Source organism: Portunus trituberculatus, chromosome 39, assembly GCF_017591435.1.
Source record: "Portunus trituberculatus isolate SZX2019 chromosome 39, ASM1759143v1, whole genome shotgun sequence".
Taxonomy (NCBI): Eukaryota; Metazoa; Arthropoda; class Malacostraca; order Decapoda; family Portunidae; genus Portunus; species Portunus trituberculatus.
The window spans coordinates 11,324,109-11,347,455 of record NC_059293.1 but is presented as its reverse complement, the minus strand read 5'-3'; the positions used below and the strand labels follow the sequence as shown (position 1 = coordinate 11,347,455).

At 36.4% G+C, this 23,347-nt stretch overlaps 1 protein-coding gene across 1 annotated transcript in view; it reads right to left on the bottom strand.

The window, feature by feature from the left end:
* The window catches only part of LOC123515466 (RING finger protein 17-like), a 134,464-nt gene that overhangs the window by 8,772 nt on the left and 102,345 nt on the right, over positions 1 to 23,347 (bottom strand). The window contains exons 13-31 of the mRNA XM_045274053.1: positions 23,233 to 23,345; positions 22,770 to 23,043; positions 20,934 to 21,089; positions 20,411 to 20,546; positions 19,537 to 19,738; positions 19,319 to 19,438; positions 16,870 to 17,104; positions 16,304 to 16,479; positions 15,667 to 15,768; positions 9,001 to 9,125; positions 8,297 to 8,396; positions 7,859 to 7,959; positions 7,479 to 7,626; positions 6,971 to 7,186; positions 6,559 to 6,716; positions 6,071 to 6,191; positions 3,962 to 4,127; positions 3,460 to 3,611; positions 498 to 641 (exon numbers count right to left, since the gene is read on the bottom strand). Coding sequence (XP_045129988.1) covers positions 498 to 641; positions 3,460 to 3,611; positions 3,962 to 4,127; positions 6,071 to 6,191; positions 6,559 to 6,716; positions 6,971 to 7,186; positions 7,479 to 7,626; positions 7,859 to 7,959; positions 8,297 to 8,396; positions 9,001 to 9,125; positions 15,667 to 15,768; positions 16,304 to 16,479; positions 16,870 to 17,104; positions 19,319 to 19,438; positions 19,537 to 19,738; positions 20,411 to 20,546; positions 20,934 to 21,089; positions 22,770 to 23,043; positions 23,233 to 23,345 — 2,945 coding nt within the window. The remainder of the gene's footprint in view (positions 1 to 497; positions 642 to 3,459; positions 3,612 to 3,961; positions 4,128 to 6,070; positions 6,192 to 6,558; positions 6,717 to 6,970; positions 7,187 to 7,478; positions 7,627 to 7,858; positions 7,960 to 8,296; positions 8,397 to 9,000; positions 9,126 to 15,666; positions 15,769 to 16,303; positions 16,480 to 16,869; positions 17,105 to 19,318; positions 19,439 to 19,536; positions 19,739 to 20,410; positions 20,547 to 20,933; positions 21,090 to 22,769; positions 23,044 to 23,232; positions 23,346 to 23,347) is intronic.

The window sequence follows — 23,347 nt, the reverse complement described above, 5'->3', positions numbered from 1 at the left end:
TAGTTTTGTGAGATAAAACAAGCTGTCTACAACACTGAGCTCATAAAACCAGGACTATTGAGTCAGTAACCAAACAACTGACTCGGACTCTAATTGCAAACTATAATTCCCAAAGCATACACTTAAATAATCCAAAAACACAACAAAATGACTCCCCTGCCCCCAAAAAAAAAAAAAAAAAAAAAAAAAAAAAAAAAAAAAAATTAAATGTACACAGATATACACTGAAAAATATGGCTGTGGAGTCAGTCGTGACATTTTTACCAACTCCTGACTGCAGCAGCACCTAATTATTTTCAACTCTGCCTCTACAACCATGCAAAACTGCAATAACCGCTAAATTTAATCATCTAAAGAAAAAAACATTTGACTATCATCATCAAATGAAATTAACACATAAAACAATAACATCGTGATGACCTGCAGACTCGCTCAGGAAACCCAGACACTTACCAAGACCAGGAATCATCACAGAACCACACATCAAAAATACTCACAGGCACTACATTGTTGAGCTCCGCCTTGTAGCACAGTATAGGGATGTTGGTGTGTAGAAGGCGAGTGCGGATTTCACGAACCTTGACAGACTCTGAGTTCCCATAGTCAACAAATGTAACCTTCACTTCCCCATTTTTCTCCAACTGGCAAAACACGTGTAAGAATATCTTCAAGTTTATAATTTTTCTCTTTCTATTCCTAACATATCACTTGCCATACATGTGAAACAGTCCTCAAAATATATAGAAAAAAATACAGCACTTAAAAATTTCAAGACCATAAACAAATCAATTCCAATGATAGAAAACACATGGCATTATCACTCTTTTAGTGTATTAAAGCAAATGGGCACATGCACACGCACACACACATTAAATTAAAAATGATGTATACAAACATAGATGGGATTTTATCTAGTAAATTAGAATTAAGAGATTACATAAAGAAAGAACAAGATATTGTATGCCTGGTGGAAACAAAGTTAAATGAAGCAATAAAAATAGACATAAATAAAAGGTATAATATATGGAGAAGAGACAGAATGGGTAAAGGAGGAGGAGGAGGAGTCGTGATGTTAAGGAAGGAGATAGTGGTAAATCAAGTAGAGTTTGGGGAAGGAAAATCAGAAATACTGTATATTAAGATACATATTAATAAAAAGGAGTTAACAATCATTGGAACATATGTGCCACCAAAAACAAACTCATGGACTAACCAAGAATATAAAGACATGATAAATGACACAATAAGAAGTCTTACAAGAATCATTAAAGAAAGGAGAAAAGTGATATTGGTAGGAGATTTCAACTGTAAGGAGGTGGACTGGGAAAATTATGAAAGTGGTAACACCACCTCTTGAGGTGGTGTTACTGTCTTATACAGGCAAACCCCTCTTAACGAAGGGGTTATGTTCCTAAAAAACCCTTCGTTAAGTAAATTTTCATTAAGCAAACCAATTATAACAAGTTTAACCCGTCTTGAGCTTCCATTGAGAGTAAACAAAGTGAGAGTGCATCATAGTACAGTAAAAGGTTTAATGCAAGTAAAAATTATGAAGTTAAACATTTAAGCAGTTTAATTTAAGACTAAAGTCATTATAATGTACACTAATGTATGTATGTACGTAACTTTAAAATGTTGATCTTAAATTTATGAAGGGAGGAAGAGTGGAGCGGGAAATATGCTAGCTGGCGGCAACCTGTGGAATGTAAACAAAGGGCACATCATTGTACCGCATACAAAACTTATGTACCAAATTTCCACAAGGCTTTCCATTTTATCCATTGCAGAGTCATGAGTTCAGGTGGTTCTTTTTAGCTTGCAAGGAAGATATGATCTCGCCAGCCTTCTTAATAGTCTGCTGACTTGAAAATGGTAAACAGTAGATGGAGTCAAGCCATGGGGGGAAGCAATGCTATTAGTTTTCTTGCCTCTCTCGTGTCTGTGAATAATATCCAGCTTCACTTCGAGATCAAGAGACTTCCTGGTCTTCTTAGCAATGCTAGGCAACATTACAGGGCGTTTTGGTGACATGTAGAGTGAGGGAAGATGAGCTGCTGCTGACGCTGTTATTGTTTTGAACTAGGGGGAGTCAGTGGTGTGCGTTTTGTCCACGAGAGGTGCTGGTGTATTCAAAAGCCTGTCGACTTGCGTGATATGGCAGGGCTTTCAAACTTGGAAAAAAATTACCTGAATAAAATTTCGTTAAAGTGAGTTTGGTGTTCGTTAAATGAGCAGATGGTAGTATAAGGAAACCTTCGTTGTAGCGAAATTTCGTTGTGTGAACTTTCGTTAAGCGGGGGTTGCCTGTATATGCATTTATGTTCACAAAACATTTCTATTAGCTTTTAACAAACCTTGCCCCCAAGAATGGATTGTTTTGTAATGCATTAAGTGAAATCTTACATGGAATACCAAAAAATAAAGCAGAGATGAGATTGGCCACAGACGAAGCGGAAATTCACGGCGACTCGGCCGCTTCTTCTTCTTGTGACCCTTTTAGCTAAAAGGGTCACAAGAAGAAGCGGCCGAGTAGCTGCAAGTCTCTGCCTTGTCTGTGGCCGATCTCATCTCTGCTTTATTTTTTGGTATTCCATGCAAGATTTCACTTTATGCATTACAAAACAATCCTTTCTTGGGGGCAAGGTTTGTAAAAAGCTAATAGAAATGTTGTTTTGTGAACATAAATGCATATACAGTAAATCCTCGCTATATTGAACCTCTGTATGACGATTTTCGAATATAACACTGCATTATTCTGGCTGAACGATCCTCTGATATAGCGAATTTGGTTCGGTAAGTAGCGAACTAGGTTTGGCGCGTGAAAAGCGGTTAGTGTCACAAAGCCTCGTGGCCCCAAAGCCCCGCTTGGCTCACTGCCTCAGTCTACACCCAACATTCGTCCAGTAATTACAGTTTATTCTTGTGGATGTGGGGAATTCGGGAAGGTAAACAAAACACTCCTCGGCATGGTGGCATTGACTGGCCTGATGTATGACCGAGCGACTTATCTGATATAGCGAATTTAGGTTGTTATAAAAGATGGATTACTGACCCTTGGATACAACGAACTTTCGGTTATAACATTAGGGTTTTCTCCCCAATTGGTTTGTTATAGCGAGGGTTTATTGTATAAGACCGGTGGGAACACCACCTCCAGAGGTGGTGTTCCCAGCAACCTGAGAGCAGCCTCGTTACAGTTCCTCCAAGCGTTCATGGATGCCATTTCACAGCAGGAGGTTGCTCTGACGTTAAAGTTTCTTGGATCTAGCTCCCACTCTTCTCGTGCCTCATTTGCAGTCTGCCAGCACTGAGTATATATATATATATTATATATATATATATATATATATATATATATATATATATATATATATATATATATATATATATATATATATATAAATTAATCTAATGACTATATTGAAGCTAACATTTGTCAAATTTCTTCCAAGTACTTGCCTTGTCCACAGTGGCACGGTACCACTTTTTGTCAAGGTGGTACCTGGCCACCACGGGGTCCCCAGGCTGCCAGCACAGATCCTGATCCCCTGGGATGCTGCCAGCGAACAGCAGCGTCTGGCTCTCCATGACTAGATTTATTGTGGCCTTCACTGTGGGAGGTGGGAAGGAACAATGGAGAATTTAATAAACAAAGAGTCAGAAGCTTAAATAATTGTTTTTTTAAAGTGTTTTCCTTTTCATAATTGGATCAACTTCAAAATGGTTTAAAAAGTGCAGTACATACACAAACCTGCATTCAGATTAAGATAGGGAAATTATAAGTCCTTTAGAATAGTGAAAGAGGCTGTCAAATTCACAACTTTTGTGAATTTCATAAGATATACTAATAGACTTAAAGATAACGATGAGATAACTTTACCACACCTTAATCACCTTGGTTATTAACAATTCAATTACAACCACAAACATATTGAACTTTCTGAGAATTAAGAGGACTCACTACTCTTAGGTTGTAGGAAGAAATGGCCCTCATCATCCACATTGCAGGGTGTAGCAATGAAGGCCAGGTCAACAGGGGGTGGTGGCACCATCCATCCCTTGGGGACTTTAGAGGCAATGCTGGTGGGAATCATGACGTCTGACAAGCTGGTCTCACTTTCTGTGTCCTGCAGAAATGGTCCAGTCTGAGTTGCTCTTTGACTACAGTAAGTTGAAGAAGTCATGCTGGAAGCTGTTTTATCATATCAAATGTTCACATTACCTTTTGTTTTCATCTTTTACTATAATATTGTTAATAATGGTTAATGAATAAGGACTATGAGTATGTAAAGTGTGTACCACATAGACGATTTAGTTTTTGTCTATCATTGAAATCAATCATCAATTAAGAGGTGTGGAAAAAAATGGCCAAATTCTGGATATACAATTCCTGACCAATGACAATGTGTGTGTGGAGAGAGAGAGAGAGAGAGAGAGAGAGAGAGAGAGAGAGAGAGAGAGAGAGAGAGAGAGAGAGAGAGAGAGAGAGAGAGAGAGAGAGAGAGAGAGAGAGAGAGAGAGAGAGAGAGAGAGAGAGAGAGAGAGAGAGAGAGAGAGAGAGAGAGAGAGACTTATTTACCTTGACTAAGGTTCTGATAATTCCATTCCAAGTCAAAAGATTTTTATTTTATCAAATCTGATCAAGAATTTTCAAAATCCAAAATGGGACTGCACATTGGCTGTCTTTCAATTTCACTATTTTTTATTTGATGATCTAATCACTTGGTGCCTGACACTTTGTTTTTCAAGTGGACAAATGATCATACTAGGTGCCAGTGGGTATCTCACCCTTTGGTGCCATCAACCCATCTTCATTTCTTGAGACATAAAAGTTTAACTTTTTCTACTGCTTCTCACTTGTAATGACTGTTTTAGTTAGAAATACAGAGGAGGGATCAGTGATCTCTGGGAGTGTTGTATAGACCAGAACATGCAAGATATTCCTTTCAGCATGGAAATCTTTAACAAATCATTATTGAGAGAACATGCTCAGGAAGAATTGCAGTTTGCTCAAAAGAAGGTCCATGCAAGGAAATAAACCCTGATAAGTAGCAACCTTATGGCTTATAGGTCAGTGATGTGTCTTTAACTGTCCTCAAACAGGCTCAATAAATCTGTGAAAATAATTCACACTAGAAAATTATCAACATGAAAACTTCCACTCCAGTTATACACATAAAACTGGATAAAATAAATATACAATTCATTAAGTATATGAACCTTTAAAAAGATTCCATTCTCTTTGTAACTAAAAGCAAGGTACACTTTGCTCCTTACACTTACATCAAGTATAGGACAGAAAGCTTCAATCATGCCATTTCTTTTAACAGAATTTGTTCTCTTATTATCTTGCTCTCTTTGCAAGCCAAACAAAATAAAATTGCTTTCCACTAAATTGCAGCTTCCTTGAATTTTCTTAACTTAAAACTTTCTGAATTTAGCACACATCATCTTCTCTGCCTGCATATCCCACATACCCACATGTCTGAGTAAATGCTCTCATTGAACACCATTAAAAGGTGTTCAGTACTTTTCTGACAACCTTAAATAATCATAATTTTCTGCATTATTCTAGTTGAGTCAAAAAGACTAAAAAGATGGATGCATCCCAACATCTCAAGAAATTAACTTTTTCCTTATGATCATGGATCCATTTTCCAACTTCTGGCATCAGCAGCTGGCTTTAATATCTTTGCTTTTTAACTCTTGATACATGCATGTTGGTCCACTTACTACTACTTTTACAACATAACAACACTAGTGTACATGTGAATAATGACTTGCAAAGAAGTTACATTCCCTAAAACAGTTTATAAACATTAAGTCCATAAATTGTAATCAATTGAATATACTGTCACCATTTTCTGGTAATGTTTTTAGGTCTTATTCATAAAGGCAAATTTTCCACTAATAAATATTTGTAAATTACTTTTCTCCTGTTTACACAAACACTCACACACACTCCGCAACTTCCTCATGCCTTAGTCCCACTAAAGTATTCGTTGTTAACCCTGGTATACTAATGCATAGACAGACAATTTTTAAAGGCTGCCTCATAAAGCATTCACACCTCAGACTTTTCTGTAGACAGTGAGTCCTCCTCTCCTTTCTTGCAATCACTGCTACACACAAGGTCTAAGTGGAATTTCTTATCATTCTCGATGGTCGCTTTCTTGAGAGGCGAACTCAGCCTGAAATAGATTCAAGGACATCTACCAACATGTCATTAAACACTGAACCTTCTGTCACTCTTATTCATTCCATTGCTATACTTGAGGTGTTCAAATCTGACCCATTAACTATGTAGTCAATAGTGGAAACCAGGAAAGCATTTGGAAAACATACACATGGTGTGGATAGAAGGTGTTAAAGAGAGTATTAGATTGACACTTTCTATAAAGCTTCTACAAGATAGGCCTTCACTGGCAATAGGTCTCATAAGGTCAGATGAGGAAAGAGTGAGGATTAATCTTGTATACCAGTACTACCGTCACACTGATGAGGCGAGAAGAGAAACCAAAACTTTAAGATTCCCAATGAAGATTCTGTCCCACCCACCTGACAGGAAGGCCCAGACCACAGCTGATTAGTTCCTTATTTGTTGAGACCCATGTGATCTTGTTGGGTTCCATTGGTCCTCCCATCTTCTCATGCATCCAGCCAAGGTCCACTGGCTGAACTTTCATCTGTAGCTTTTCATCCCATGTTGGTTCACCCTGACAATAAGAAATAAGCATTAAATTCTCAATAGAGGATTACTTGTATGCAAAACATTTCATCTCTTTTTCACAATCATCATCACAATGTTGGAGTTGGTTTCCATGAAAAGGATCATGACTGCAAGAGAAAAAGTATCATAAGAAATACTATGAAACAAAAAATATTGATATAATAATTCCTAAAAAGAGAACATAAGATTTCCTAGGAGTGCCAAAAAGGCTGTGAAGAGCCAGGTCAACAGCCAACTCACTTCAGGAACAATGAAGAATTTCTTGTAGGAGGAGAAATGGTTCCTCAAGTAGTCCAGGGTGACTCCAGGCCACACCTTAAGACCACCCGGGGGCAGTACCCCAGCCAGATTCACTACTTGGTAAAAGGGGTCTGTGGTGCTGAACTTTCCCTCAGGTAGTTGGCACAGATTAGCCACACTGGCCTCTTCTATTCCACCACAGTCAAGAAGCAGCACCTGAAAAAAGAATAACACTGGGCTAATATGTGGCAAGGAAGCCTATACTTCAACTATTTCTATTAAACATTGAAAAATATTTGGCATTTCTTTTGTTTAAGGATGTTTCATCACTCACACCTAAATGATGGTTTTATGCCCGAACAGTGCGAGGCACTTTATTCTACTTATTCATTTGACAGTATTAGAAACATTTAAAGGGATGTACTTTTTAATATCAATGAATATTTTTGAAGTTATAATGTGAAAGAATCTAAAGAAAAATGACTTAGTGGTGAAGTCCCCAACACACCTCAGCCTGTTCTTCTCTCACACTGAGAATTCTTGCCCTGGCATACTGTCTGTTGCGCCTTATCACCACACACTTGTCACCCAAACTTGGTGCAAATGTGCTGCAAGATGCCTCACTCTCCATTGTCTCTTCCAGCTGCTCTTGGAACCTTTGTAATGAATCAAAGTGTTACATGGATAAAAGTGTCCCCCACCAGTACATATTTAAACGCACAACCACGTCCACACTCATTTCTTACTTTGTGAAAGAGAGAGAGAGAGAGAGAGAGAGAGAGAGAGAGAGAGAGAGAGAGAGAGAGAGAGAGAGAGAGAGAGAGAGAGAGAGAGAGAGAGAGAGAGAGAGAGAGAGATGGGGGGTGGGGGGCACAATAACATACTCACTGGTTGAAGTCAGGAACTCTATGGCTGAGGAGCACATGCAGGTACACAAACGGTTCCAACACCTTCACATGGGCAACTTTCAATCTTGTCTCCCATGCATGCTGCCCTCAAAAGGTCTAAATTAGTTCAGATGGAATTACAATATTGCTATTACAATAGTCATATGGTACTAAGAAGGCACCATATAACAGACTCCCTAATTCATCTGCACATAGTAACATGTAGTAACTTTTGGTTAGTATCAACTTAGTATTGCTCAATGCCTGCACAACTCAATTCCTCCATCTATCAACTCAAATACAACCTTCTATCTCCTCCTTTACAATAACACTCAACTGTTTGTTTCTTCTACAATAAATATCATTGGTTGTCCTTTACTAATAATTTAAATTGGAATTCTGAAGTGAGCGAAGTGAGGCCTTTCAGTGCTGTACTCACATCAAAAAGAGTAGGCTGTAGGAGGGATGGTCCTTTATTAGAATCCTTGAAGGTCATCCTCTGCCTTCTCAAGCTGTGGCTATGTGCTTCCCTGCCAGAACTGTAAAGGTGTGGTGTCATGAATATCAAACCAGATCACAACAGTGTGTCACATTACCTAGAACTGTGTGCCTGTCATGCCTTTATACCTGGGCTGACAGTGGAGCAGAATTACCAAGACATGAAGCTTTGTGGGAAGTCACCCCACAATGAATAAGCACTTGCAACAAAAATGCCATTAAAGAAACATATCCTAGAATTGCCTGTACACATTCATGAAATTGTACCCAACCATTTTCTATACTGATACTTAGTAAATGACATGAATCAATGGGACATGCAATATCAATATCCAAACAAGCTGTCAATAAATTAGGATAGACACTGAGAAGGATTCCTGTAAACATTCCATACCCCTACTGTGCATATCTCACTGCCCAACGACAGGCTAGTGGTAGCTTTCTATTTTCCATTTAGTACTCTAATTTTTATGAATTTTTTCTTGTAAATACTATTACCTCATACTGTATTAGTCTTTCCTATTTAATTTATATACTAGGTATTCACTTGTACTTAATGTCCAAAAAGCTTTTTGCTCACATCAATGCTGATGTCAATTCAAAATAAAATAATGGTTTAGCTGTTAATAAATGTTTCTTCCTTACTAGGATAACAAAGGAACTCCTACTCCATCCTCCACCAGCAGCTGTACCACATCCACGTCCTCTGCATCAGTGGACACTGATAGGTGCACACTACAAGTGTCCCCATCACAAGTCAGAAATACAGCCTGTTCAAAAGCAAAAGATGGAACTTTATGAGTCACAGCGATATAGAAAGGGTCACTTGGCAGGCCCCATGAAAATGTTCCTTTTCCAAAGCCAAATCCCAAGATGTTTTTGTTGTCAACATAAGCACACATTTGTTTACAATGGTTCGTCAAGTTAAATCTAATAGCCTCCTTATGCAGCCAAGGTTGTTTGAGATTTTTCAACTTTTTTCTTTGCTTTCTTAAAAAATTTTGGAAATTAAATCAATATTCTACATATATCCCATTCAACCAGTAAGTCTTCACCATTCTCTTACCACATTCTAATTATAGGTAACCTTATTTTACTATTTTCTTTGTTGAATAAGCTTTCCCAATTAACTTTTTCATGGCAGTGATTGCAGATCCTATTTTCTCCACTGCTTTTCTTTTTTCAGCACAGGTGCTAATTCAACTACTGTCCTAGTTTTGCTTTCATTGCAGACACTACCTACCCCATTACTGTATATCCTGGACTATAAGGTGACTGGGTACATAAGATGACCCCAAAGTTTAGAGGGAAAAGTTTAGGTTTTGAGCTATTACCACTGTGTAACATGACCTCTTAATGGTGGAGGGAGCTGCTGCTCACATAGTTGGCCAAGGAAATGCATTACTGATGTGCTGCAATATCAAAGGACTTGTGTAGTGGTCGGTTCCCTCATGTATGTACAGTAATACCCTGAGATATGAGCAGCTTGACATACAGGTTTTTTGAGATATGAGCCATGGCTTGGTCCATTTTTTTTGTTTGAGATACAAGCAAAATCTTGAAATACAAGTCATGCTTTGGGATGTTGCTGCTAGTCAGCACATTGGTCCAGCCTCAGCTGAGCCAGCACCCACATGCTTCCTACAATCTCATGCACTATGATCGTTCTTTTGTCATTTTCACACTATTCACTTAACTTGAGAGTACAGTTTTAGTTTGCATTTAATATTTATGTGTCAATGGTGCCTGCATCCCTTCCTTCCTCCCTCCCTCCTCCTCTGCCATCCACCTTTGTTAGCCACTAAATAATTTTTTATTTTTTATTTTACATATATTTGTTATACATTGCTAAAGCATACATGTGTATATAACTGTTATGGTGAAACAAACTTCTCCCATCTCCGCCTACCTCCACCCATGCTTGATGGCCCTGGGAGAGAAAAATATAAACAAACCTCTGCAGTCTCTCTCTCTTCTGCAGTCTCTCTCTCTCCTCTTACCTAAACAAAACTTCATTTATTATACAAATAATGTTTACAAGGTTGTCAACAAGCTTTTGTGATTAATAGAGCAGCCAGTGTCCTGTGGGTACAGTATTTGTACACTCCAGCTGATTGACAGTCCCAAGTGAAGGGGTCAAGGGGGCAAGATGCGATGGGGTAATGTCCCATGGAATGCACCCCTGATCTCTATGAGATTAATATACTTTATAAAACCAATTTACCTATTCATATTCTCTTTTGTTATGTTCTAGTATGTTTTTATACAATATTTGTTCTTTAAAAATACCTTTTTCTTACCTAAAAACACGTAAAAATAAACTGGGATGCTTTTATGGGTAGGCTGGAACAGATTAATGGCATTTCATTGCATTTCAAAAAGAAAAATTGTTTTGAGATACAAGCTCCATCACAGAACGAATTAAACTCATATCTCGAGGTACTACTGCATGTTAATATAAAAAACAAAATTCACAATCCCTGTTCCGCACATTCCCAAGTGTTTCTGAACTTGGAAATGGCAGGAACATGCACTATTTTCTTTCCTTGATGAATACTAATTGTCATGGATCTATTGTTGGCACCTCACTGGATCCTGGGGAGCCATAACATGATAGGCTTGGGTGGCTATTCTAGGTGTGGGATGTGAGCTTCACCAGATTCCCCCAATATTACCACTTCTCCATAGATCACAGGCTCGCCATCATTCACCAACCCTTCTTCATCTCCTCCTTTACCCTCCTCTGTTTCTACATAAATTGGTGTGTTAAAAAGCTATAAGGTCCAATCAAAAAGTATCTACCTTGGTCCATAAAGAAAAGAATTGTGTACAATTCACATATTCTATTTAATCACCTTCAAAGGGAGTGGACACACTTCTCCTAGCAGTGCTGCCATTGCTGGTAACATCTCTGGAAAGCAGAAATTGGAGTGTTGTAGAGCTCTGCCATTGTACGTGTTTCTCATAACTTCCTCTCTCAACACAAAGCGTCTCCTTTTCTGGGTTGTTTTCAGTTTAGGGAACAACCTGAAGTCACAAGGTGCCATGTCTGGAGAGTTGGGAGGGTGTCTAACAAGTGGAGTGTTGTTTTGGGACAGGTAAGCTTGGATCAGGTGGGCAGATTGAGCAGGTGCTTTGTCATGGTGAAGTTGCCAGTTTCGCAACGCCCACATTTATGGTCGTTTTTGTCACACAGCATCACAAAAGGTGTCACAAAACCTCCTGATAGTACTCATTATTTGTCCACCTGGTGCGTATTCATGATGCATAATTTCACTGGAGTAAAACAAAACACATGTCAACATTGCAGCAAAAGTCATATTTTTTTTCGGTCTTGGTGATGTCTGATGCTTCCACTGTGATGGGCGAAATTTTGTTTCTGGGTTGTATCTATACACCCATGTCTCATCACCACTGACTGACTTCATGAAGTCAGAGTCACTGTTAACAGTCTCAAGCAGGTCTTGTGCAATTTCCACGTGGAGTTGTTTCTGCTGTTCCCAAAAAAACTTGGGAACGAATATCACTGACACTTATCACATGGCCAGATCTGTTAAAAATTGTATGAACTGATCCTGTGCTTATTCTTACTTCTCTGACAATCTCGTTGATGGTTATATAAGAGTTGTCCACTATTCGACAAACATTTGCAACGAATTCTTCGTTTCTGCTGGTGGATGACCCACCAGACCATAGATTGCTCTTGACTGAGGTTAGTCCTTGCTTGAAGTTATTTTTTTATTTCTTCTTTTTTTTTTTTTTAAGTTATGGGCTATAGTGCCTGTAAGCATACTTGAAGAGTATATGTGGAAAGCGCTGTTCAGCTTCCACCCATTAGTGGCGTAAGCAATTTTATATACAGGAGTACTCCGCTTAAGGAACACGATAGGGGATGTCAAAGCTGTTCATAGAGCGGAAATTTGTTAAACAGAAGTAATTTTCCCATAGGATAATAATGGAAATTGGGAGGATGCGTTCTGGGCTGGTCCCAAACATACCACATGGGAAAGAATTTAAAAAAAAAAAAAAAAAAAAAAAAATATATATATATATATATATATATATATATATATATATATATATATATATATATATATATATATATATATATATATATATATATATATATATATATATATATATATATATATATATATATATATATATATATATATATATATATATATATATATATATATATATATATATATATATATATATATATATATATATATATATATATATATATATATATATATATATATATATATATATATATATATATATATATATATATATATATATATATATATATATATATATATATATATATATATATATATATATATATATATATATATATATATATATATATATATATATATATATATATATATATATATATATATATATATATATATATATATATATATATATATATATATATATATATATATATATATATATATATATATATATATATATATATATATATATATATATATATATATATATATATATATATATATATATATATATATATATATATATATATATATATATATATATATATATATATATATATATATATATATATATATATATATATATATATATATATATATATATATATATATATATATATATATATATATATATATATATATATATATATATATATATATATATATATATATATATATATATATATATATATATATATATATATATATATATATATATATATATATATATATATATATATATATATATATATATATATATATATATATATATATATATATATATATATATATATATATATATATATATATATATATATATATATATATATATATATATATATATATATATATATATATATATATATATATATATATATATATATATATATATATATATATATATATATATATATATATATATATATATATATATATATATATATATATATATATATATATATATATATATATATATATATATATATATATATATATATATATATATATATATATATATATATATATATATATATATATATATATATATATATATATATATATATATATATATATATATATATATATATATATATATATATATATATATATATATATATATATATATATATATATATATATATATATATATATATATATATATATATATATATATATATATATATATATATATATATATATATATATATATATATATATATATATATATATATATATATATATATATATATATATATATATATATATATATATATATATATATATATATTTTTCTATTACTTTTTTACAAACATTGTCCCCAAGAAAGGATTGTCTAGTAATGCATAAAGTGAAATCTTACATGGAATACCTAAAAATAAAACAGAGATAAGATCGGCCACAGACGAAGCGGAGACTCAAGGAGACTCGGCCGCTTCTTCTTCTTCTTGTGACCCTTTTAGCCTGCGTGTTGTCTTTCACCACGATATTAAATTTATGTTTCCATTCCTCTATTGCCTGCTATAATGGATATCATATCTTAGTATTCATATACGCTCATGCCATGAGGATAACCTCGACTCTGTGGCACTGAGTGATAGTGAATTACTACTGAAATACCATGGTATTTCATTATCTTCATTATCTTATGGCATGAGCATAATATGAATACTATATGATATCCATTATAGCAGGCAATAGAGGAGTGGAAACAAATTTAATATCGTGGTGAAAGACAACATGCAGGCTAAAAGGGTCACAAGAAGAATAAGCGGCCGAGTCGCCGTGAGTCTCCACTTCGTCTGTGGCCGATCTCATCTCTGCTTTTTTTTTTTTTGGTATTCCGTGTAAGATTTCACTTTATGCATTACAAAACAATCCTTCCTTGGGGGCAAGGTTTGTAAAAAGCTAATAAAAATGTTTTGTGAATATAGATGCATATAAAAGATAGTAACACCACCTCCAGAGGTGGTGTTCCCAGCAACATCAGAGCAACCTTGTCACCGTCCCTCCAAGTGTTCATGGAAGCCATTTTGCGGCAGGAAGTTGCTCTGACGTTGTTAAGAATGTTGGATCCAGCTCCAGGAGCGCTAGAGACAGAGTGGGGAGCCAGCCAATCACAGCGAAGCTGCCGCGTTTGGTCCCTCACCTGGCAAATTCAAACCCAGAAAATTTGCTAAAATGGATGTGGTTGTACGTTATGCAGACTTTTTGGTCTAACTTTATATAGTACGTTAAACTGGAAATTTGTTAGACGAACATTGGTTAAGTGGAGTATTACTGTATAGTGGTACCCATATTAGGGCCCATATCACCACCCAAGTGCATCTTTGGTGTAACCACCTCGATTATGGGTATCATGGTGACATTTAGGTAACTTTAAACCACTTGACAAATGGCATAACTTCAAAAAGGTATGTGGTGAGATTCCAGCTTACGTGTGGAAGTCTGCCCGATCCCACACTCACCACCTTATCCACTATGCCACCGCTTCCCTATACCTTACCTTACCGAAGTGCTTATCATGTGACGTCAGTTATCATGGAGCGCCAGTCCTCTCTTCTTTCCGCCATCCTAATAAGATCCATGACATTCCATCCCACATTAATACTTTCCAGCAAGGTCTCCATATATTTCTTTCTTTACTTTCCTCTAGCTCTTCTCCCGTCAATCCTCCCCAGCAAACAATCTCTTTGAAATTCTCCAGCTCACAGGATGTGCCCCAAAAACTGCAACTGCCTCCTCCTAATACTTCTTATCAAGCCTCTCTCTCCACTCCTGAATGTCTTACCAGGAGTGGTTATACCACTCCTTTATCTGTGTTATTCCTATGGCTTCATTGCCAAAGGCTTGGTGAATCTTCTGCATAGTTTGCACTTGAATCACCAAGCTTCTGGCAAAATATAATGCAATAGCACTGCTCAATATGTGCTCTGAAAAGTTGCATATGGATGGTAACCTATCAAGAGTGAGTGGGATATCTGCACTGTAGCCTTCACAGGTGGGAACTAGCGTGCACTACAGCTGTCAAAATTTCCAAGAATGTGCAGTAAGGGTGCAGTCAACTACCACAAAAATTAATTGCTGAATGGTAAATTAATTTTTCCTTTTATGGACATAAGTCAGATACTTTTTGAATGGATCTCGTATTTCCGAAATCATTCTAAAGTCTGTTCCATATCACTGTTGAAGTAAAAATCAAAGTGGCATATGAGTGCAGGAATGTGACCTTGCCAATACCTCCAACTGCCCTGCCCTGCCAGTCTATGTTAAAGACTAACTAACACACCTTCAGCTCAGGATTCTCACACAACTCAGCCATCCGTTGCATGTCCTTCTCAGTCCACTGTCCTTCAATGGGGTTAATGCCCACCAGCTTGCACTTAATAGCCTAGAATAAAGAAAAATTACAAATTCATAAAAAAAAAGTGTGTGTGGAATTGTTCGAATTCAAAGATTTACACATATTTAATTATAAGAGGGTTGCATGTGCTTACTAGTTTACTCATCAGCCAAGGATTTCTGCTTACTGCAAACCTTTACATGATTCTGATGAGTACATATATAAAATAAGTTGAATATGTATATGCCAACAATATTTCTAACTATCTATGATCCTGTGAAGCCATTTACATGGAAGTCTTTGCCAGAAATCAATCAAAACATTATTTATCTTGATAAAATAACATGAACTGACATCTGCATGGAAAAATAATAAGATGTCATGGACAAAAAGGGATTTAAAGTTGCACAAATCCTCATTGCCATATCCTCACTAAAAGTTTAAGCTACAACAGTAAATTGTAAATAACTTTTATTGAAGATTGAGGCAGAATCAGAGGAAATTAGTAGAGGCATACAGTTCACAGCTGTTGTGCTGGGCAAAGGTCAACAACTAGTCATCAAAGATATTTGTATGACCTTACCTGGATTGGCAGAACAAGAAAGTCATCCATGATCTTATAAATCTGGCTGTACCAAAGTCTCTCAATGTTCCCATAGTCTATAAACTTCACATCCACCATCTGATGACCTGGTAGGTCCTCCACCCTCGCTCGCCGCCACCTCCCGTCCCCACTGTACTTTGCCACACAAGGCATTCCTGTAGTAAATATCACTCAAATTAGTGTTACAAAATAAAACAAAATTATCATATTTCAATGCCTGTTGCATTCACTATATTCAAAGATTGAGGGACTGGCTAGACACAAATTAAATCTAATGGGCAGCAAAAATAACAGCAAGCTCTGACGTAAGTGTATATAATACAACGGGTTTGTGAAGAAGTTTCAGCAATGTGAAATATATACAGCTTCAACATTAATTTGGATAACTGAAAAAATGGAAGCTAAAGAACATATGTATTCTAGAAGCACTTGTTTCCTAGGAAATCTTTATAATTCCCATATTTAGGTCATTATATCTTTTCTACAGGTTAAAACCATATGACTCGTCAAAACAACATCAAAATATACGAGTAGTGTAAACATACCAATCTTAGGAGAATATATTTTCCACTCAACATTATTCATCATTTCTGGATGACTGTAGGTTTTCTTCAAGTCATCAAGAAGAGAACTGAGGTGCTCCGAGAATGACACAAGCTGCAGATTGAAGTTGTGAGGGGAGGTGACACTGGAGATCACAACCTCTGTCTCCATCTCACAAAAAGGAATCTCTGGCAGGAAATACCTCCTCTTGAAGGACTCCTCTCTCTTTTTCTTGTACTAATGAGAAAAAATAAAAATTTTGTAGAACTTTCAGGATTTGTGGATGTAGGTAACACGCAACCCGACAGGCTTTTGAATACACCAGTGCCTCTCATGGACAAAACGCGCACCACTCACTCCCCCTAGTTCAAAACAATAACAGCGTCAGTAGCAGCTCATCTTCCTCAATCTACATGCCACCAAAACGCCCTGTAATGTCGCCTAGCATTGCTAAGAAGACCAGGAAGTTTCTTACTCTCGAAGTGAAACTGGAAATTATTCACAGAAACGAGAAAGACGAGAAAACTAATAGCATTGCTTCCCACCATGGCTTGACTCCATCTACTGTTTACCATTTTCAAGTCAGCAGACTCTATTAAGAAGGCTGGTGAGATCATATCTTCCTTGCAAGCTAAAAGAACCACCTGAATTCATGACTCTGCAATGGATAAAATGGAAAGCCTTGTGGAAATGTGGTACATAAGTTTTGTATGCAGTACAATGATGCGCCCTTTGTTTACATTCCACAGGTTGCCAGCTAGCGTATTTCCTGCTCCACTCTCCCTCCCTTCATAAATTTAAGATCATCAACATTATAAAGTTACTTACATACATACATTAGTGTACATTATAATGACTTAGTCTTAAATTAAACTGCTTAAATGTTTAACTTCATAATTTTTACTTTCATTAAACCTTTTACTGTACTATGATGCACTCTCACTTTGTTTACTCTCAATGGAAGCTCAAGTCAGGGTTAAACTTGTTATAATTGGTTTGCTTAACGAAAATTCATTTAACGAAGGGTTTCTCTAGGAAGGTAACTCTTTCGTCAAGCAGGGGTTGCCTGTATTAGCTACGATTTAGTCAATTTCTTATTTTGAGATATGAGTTATGCTTGGGGATGTTGTTTCTAGTTGGCAGCTCAGTGCATTGGTCCAACCTCAGCTGAGCTAGTATCTACATGTTTCCCGTAGAAAGGGGAAATAGTCCTTGAGAATCAGTACAACCGTAACAGTCAAGTTCAAGCAACTTATAAAGTTCAGAAGACCTACATGCAAATGATGTACATGTATGATTTTATTTTGAAAATGAGTTTATTCAGTTTAGGTATATAGTTTTACAAAAATAAACTAAAGATAGCATGTAAAATATGTTGGAAGACAACAAGAAGGGAACAGATGTGGCAACAGCATGGGTGGGGAAATCCTGGTCTGGCAGCCTGGTGCAGGGATTTAAAAATGGAGTGATGATCCCTTTAGATGTTTTCATATGTTTCTTGGTTCATTTTGGATTGTTTGAGCAAAAATATTTTATTTTTATTTTTTGTAACCTATGGAGGTACCCTGTATGTAAACAAATGTAACACTTAATGGGTTAAATCTCAAATCCATTCAGTATATAAGGTCTTCCATAAGATATGAACATACTCAGTGGAGATCATCAATGACTCAAAACTGGAGTTAATTCAGCCTGAAAGGTGGTGAGTCAGCCTATGCAATAACTACTATACAGTAAGCCCCCGAATTTAGTGAAATCCAGCTTAGCGAAATCCTTATTTAGCGACTGTCTGAAAAAAGGCCAAGCCCTCAAGTTTAGCGATTTTCTCTCATATTTAGCAAATGTACCGCGCTACACTGTCCCGCCTCCCTCTCGCTCTGAGCCAATCGCGTGTCTGCTTGGCCGTGACATCAGCCCCACAGTGCCTCCAGCATTCCCGCTCGACACTTGAGCTATTGTGTGTGTTAATCCAGCATGTTAACTCATTTTTTGTGCTCCCATCCTCGCTGTTTAGCGAGTTTTGCTATCACCATGGCCTCCACTAGTGATTCAGGGGGTGCTGATTCTCGTGAAGGTGGTGATGTTGCAGCTGTAAATGGGGACTTGAAATGGGGACTTTGGGCAGACGAAAGACTGATTGGTATTTTTCCCTATTTAAAGTAGTATTCAAATTTGGCAAAATTCCAATTTAGCAATGGTTTCGGCAGACTAATAGGATCACTAAATGTTGGGGCTTACTGTAGGTGTTTTATCAATGCAATAGTTTAAAACCATCTTTAAGTTATATATCACTATCATTATTTGCTTTGCTACTGTTATGATCATTGTACCACCACTGTTGCACTGTTACCACATCTATATATTGTATACAAACTCAAGTTGGCCAACAGCTGGTGACAGTCGTGTTCATAAAGTCAATCAATTGTACATCAACAATGACCTGCCACTCACCACATCTTGAGGCGAGTTGTTGGTGTAGACTCCATGCTCTAAGAAGACCAGGATCTCTCGTATAGACACTGGCAGGTCGTTGGCAATGCCAACAGTCCTCCATGGTCGCCTCAGATCAACCTAGTGCATATGTAAAGGAAATATTAACCTAAAGCACTGTAGAAAATATCTGATCCCTCAACATAATACGAGTATATCAAGAATTTTAGGTGCCTGACCTGGCATTTGGTAATGTTGTTGACAGTTTCATAACTGACAAGGAGGAACTGGAGAGCCACATCCTTCACAAGTTTAGCAAAGATGTGAATAGCTTCTGTGTCCCAGTCCTTGCCCTTGGCTGGTTCCACCTCCCAAAGGCTGCAGGCAAGGGCCAGAGATGGCTGTTTCTCTAACCAGTGTTTGGCTGGGCAATGATACATTCTGCACAAACCAGCAAGGTTATTACATGCATGCATTTCTCATCTTACAAACATATAGTACATATATGAAGACAAACAACAATACAATTAAGGGAATAATGTTTCACCTAAGAAAATTATGAATCAGGGAATAGAGACAGGGCACACCATGAGCTAAACAGGTAATAAATGAAAGCAAAGTACCAAATATCACAACCTAAAGTGAATAGAAGGTAAAATAAGGCAGGTCAGCATATAATTATACTATACTACCCTGTTACAGAGAGCAGAGAAATTATTGATCATTAAGGAAAACTTAAGTAATGCAGCAGTAATATCACTGACGCTGATAATTGTATGCATACTTAACTATATGCTGAAAAACAGACACAAAGATGGAAATGGATAAAGAAAAGATATGACCAATAGAAGACACAGTATGATACAACTATCCCTTCAATATGGGGACACATTTTTACCTTAAGATTTGTGTATGATTAGACCATTTTATTGACATTAAGAAGGGTCTATAGAGGTCGGAAGATTAATGACCAGAGTCTTCACATTTTAATCCCCAGTCAAGTTTCTGAAGCTGTATAAAATCACCTAATAGTAAGCACAATGAATATGGAAACATGTCATGGTACTGAAGGGGTTAAAATACCAGTTACAATGGAGCAAGATAAGACAGCACCTGGCAAAGGGTAGTACATCCTTGTTACCATAGTCAACATAAGAAACCAGAGCTGACTCCTCCTCCATCATCACTGTCTTTACCAGCACCCTGTACCACTTCTTGTCTTCATTAAACTGTCCAATATACAGGCTGCCTGGTAATGGGAAAGAAAAAAAGGTAAACATTAAAAAAGACCACTTATTTAATCTGCCAATATGCTAAGTATTCTCAATGCACAATTGACCACTGGTCTTTATATGTTTTTTCTGTATCCAATGAAAATAATGCATAAATGCAGTTCTACCTTGTTTAAATCCAAGTTATTGATAAACTTCAACCTATTTGCAATTTTATAAAACTTAAAATCCCCCATCTTTGTATACCAAATTATTTTATTTAGATTTATGCACATATCAGCACATACCACTTTATCTGGACATACATTTCAATCACCTTATGCTGAATTCGGAAATATACAAGTATTTCTGCACTTTCCTAATAATCTCTTAGTTAATGGTGGTGAAGGTGGTGGAGTGTTTACCATCAACTGGTGGTGTTGTTATTGGCTTGCTCTTCACGGCCAGCTGGCGAAGCTTTTTAGAGAGTGTCTCCCTCTTCTGGAAGTTGTCTTTCACGTGTACAAAGAAGAAAGAGGGGCTGATTATGTGTGTCACCTCCACCTCCTCTTCAACAATATCTGTGATGCAAAAGAACACAATTAAGTCAGTATGGACTAAACCCGTCCATCAGCGTTAGCAAGTTTCTGGTATTGGGATTGACATAGTAAATTTCAATAACATGAACTTTTGAGATTAACAGAATTTCAACATCACTTTTCTTTAAGGTTGACTTTTTTTCTTTTGCTAGATTACATACTTTGTGCATGTAGTGAAAAATTCTGGCCCTTATTCAATGTAAGTATGTACATAATTCCTCATGACAAGGCAGAGCCAATGAAAAAGGACACTGAACTTTGCAAAACTGATGGAATTTTACTGAAATTTGAGAAAACAAGCAATATGGAAAAGTAATTAATTAATAATAATAAATCTTTTGTTTTCAGTGAACCCATAAAAAGTGACCTGTATGATGAACAATTAATGAAGGTATACTGTAAAATTAATCTTGTAAATTAATTTTTTTCTCTCACTTTATACTCATGAATGAAAATATTCATCTATATATCTAAATCAAAATAGAAATACATTTACCTACAGGAAAGTGCAATATAATCAGATAACAATATGAAATAATATATTATTTCTAAGTGTGTAAGTAGAGTGGTACCTTGAGATATGAGCTGAGATACAAGTTTTTTGAGATACGAGCTATGATTTGGTGATTTCTTAAATTTTGAGATATGAGCAAAATTTTGAGATACAAGTCATGCTTGGGGATTTTGCTGCAGGTCAGCAGCTTGATGCATTGGTCCAACCTCATCCGAGTTAGTATCTACGTGTTTCCTGCAGATATCATGCACAATAATTGTTCTTTCATCATTTTCACACTATCTACTTACCTATTTTTTTTTTTTTTTTTTGTCTAAAGAAAGTACAGCTTTAATTTACATTTAATGTTTACATGTGAATGGTGCCTGCATCCCTTCCTCCTTTCCTCCCTCCTCCTCCACCATTTACCACCATTAGCTGAAAACGTGTCTCCAAGGTAAGAAAATTAAATAATCTTTTGCTTTTATTTTATATCTATTCATGTATTAATAAAGTATCCATGTGTATGTAACTGAAAAGGCAAAACACAATTTCTCCCATCTCCTCCTACCTCCTCTACCAACACTCATCACGGAAGGAGAAAACGATGTAAACAATCTTCTATTTCTATGGCTGCGGCGGTGCGGCCTCTATTCACTCTCACTCTTTCTCTCTATCTCTCTCTCTCTCTCCAACTTAAAACTTTATTTATTCAATGAATAATGATTACAGGGGCATCAATGAGGTCTTCTGTGATTATAGGAGCAGCCAGTCTTCTGTGGATGGCAATATTTGTACACTCCAGCTGATCAACAGTCCCAAGTGAGGGTTAGGAAAGCAGTAGGGTAATGTCCCGTGGAATACACCCACCGAGATAAATACATTTTGTAAGAGTAGTTTATCTATTTATATTATCTTTTGTTATGTTTTATCATGTTTCTGTGCAATAACTACTATCTATAAATACCTTTTTCTTAATTGAAAAAACATAAAAAAAAGAGGGGGGATGCTTTTTGGGGAGGCTGGAATGGATTAATGGCATTTCAATGAGAAAAATTATTTCAAGATATGAGCTCCATCATGGAACGAATTAAACTTGTATCTAAAGGTACCGCTGTAGCGAATTGTACAAGCACAATTGAGTTCCTCCCTTCCATGCAATAGCTTACATGAAGAAGTCTTCACTGATACAAGTGAGCTCCTGCTTGAGGTGGTGGAGAAATGCCTGGAGGTTCTGTTACTTCTAGAGGAAGATTGCTGCGAAGATGCTATTGGTCTGAAGTCATTGAAGTCCAACACTCTACTGGCTGCTGCACCAACCCTTGATTGTAGTGGAGGTGGTGGAGTGGACTTGTAAAAGTTAAAGTCAATTTCATTCCTGAATTCTGCATCATCCTGAGGCACTGTTCCCCTTGCCTGCCAGTCAACACGATTGAGAATAAGCTGTTTTGAGGAAAAGTACAGAGATCTGGTATTAATAAAAGCAGCCACAGCTAGGAAAAAAAATACTATAGCCAAAAGATCATAAAGCATTCTGCTATTCCATGCTATTTTTTATACTGTCAAGCACACCCAATATCTCTGAGCTACCTTTACTTCCTTAGCCACACACATGCCTCCCACTGTACTTACATCAGGCGTGACTGTTTCCTGTGCTGTGTCTTCTGTAGCGCAGTCAGTAGCCAAGTAATTTGTGCTAGAGCTGTCAGTAGTGACTAGTTGTAGGGTATCATCATTATTGGTGTCT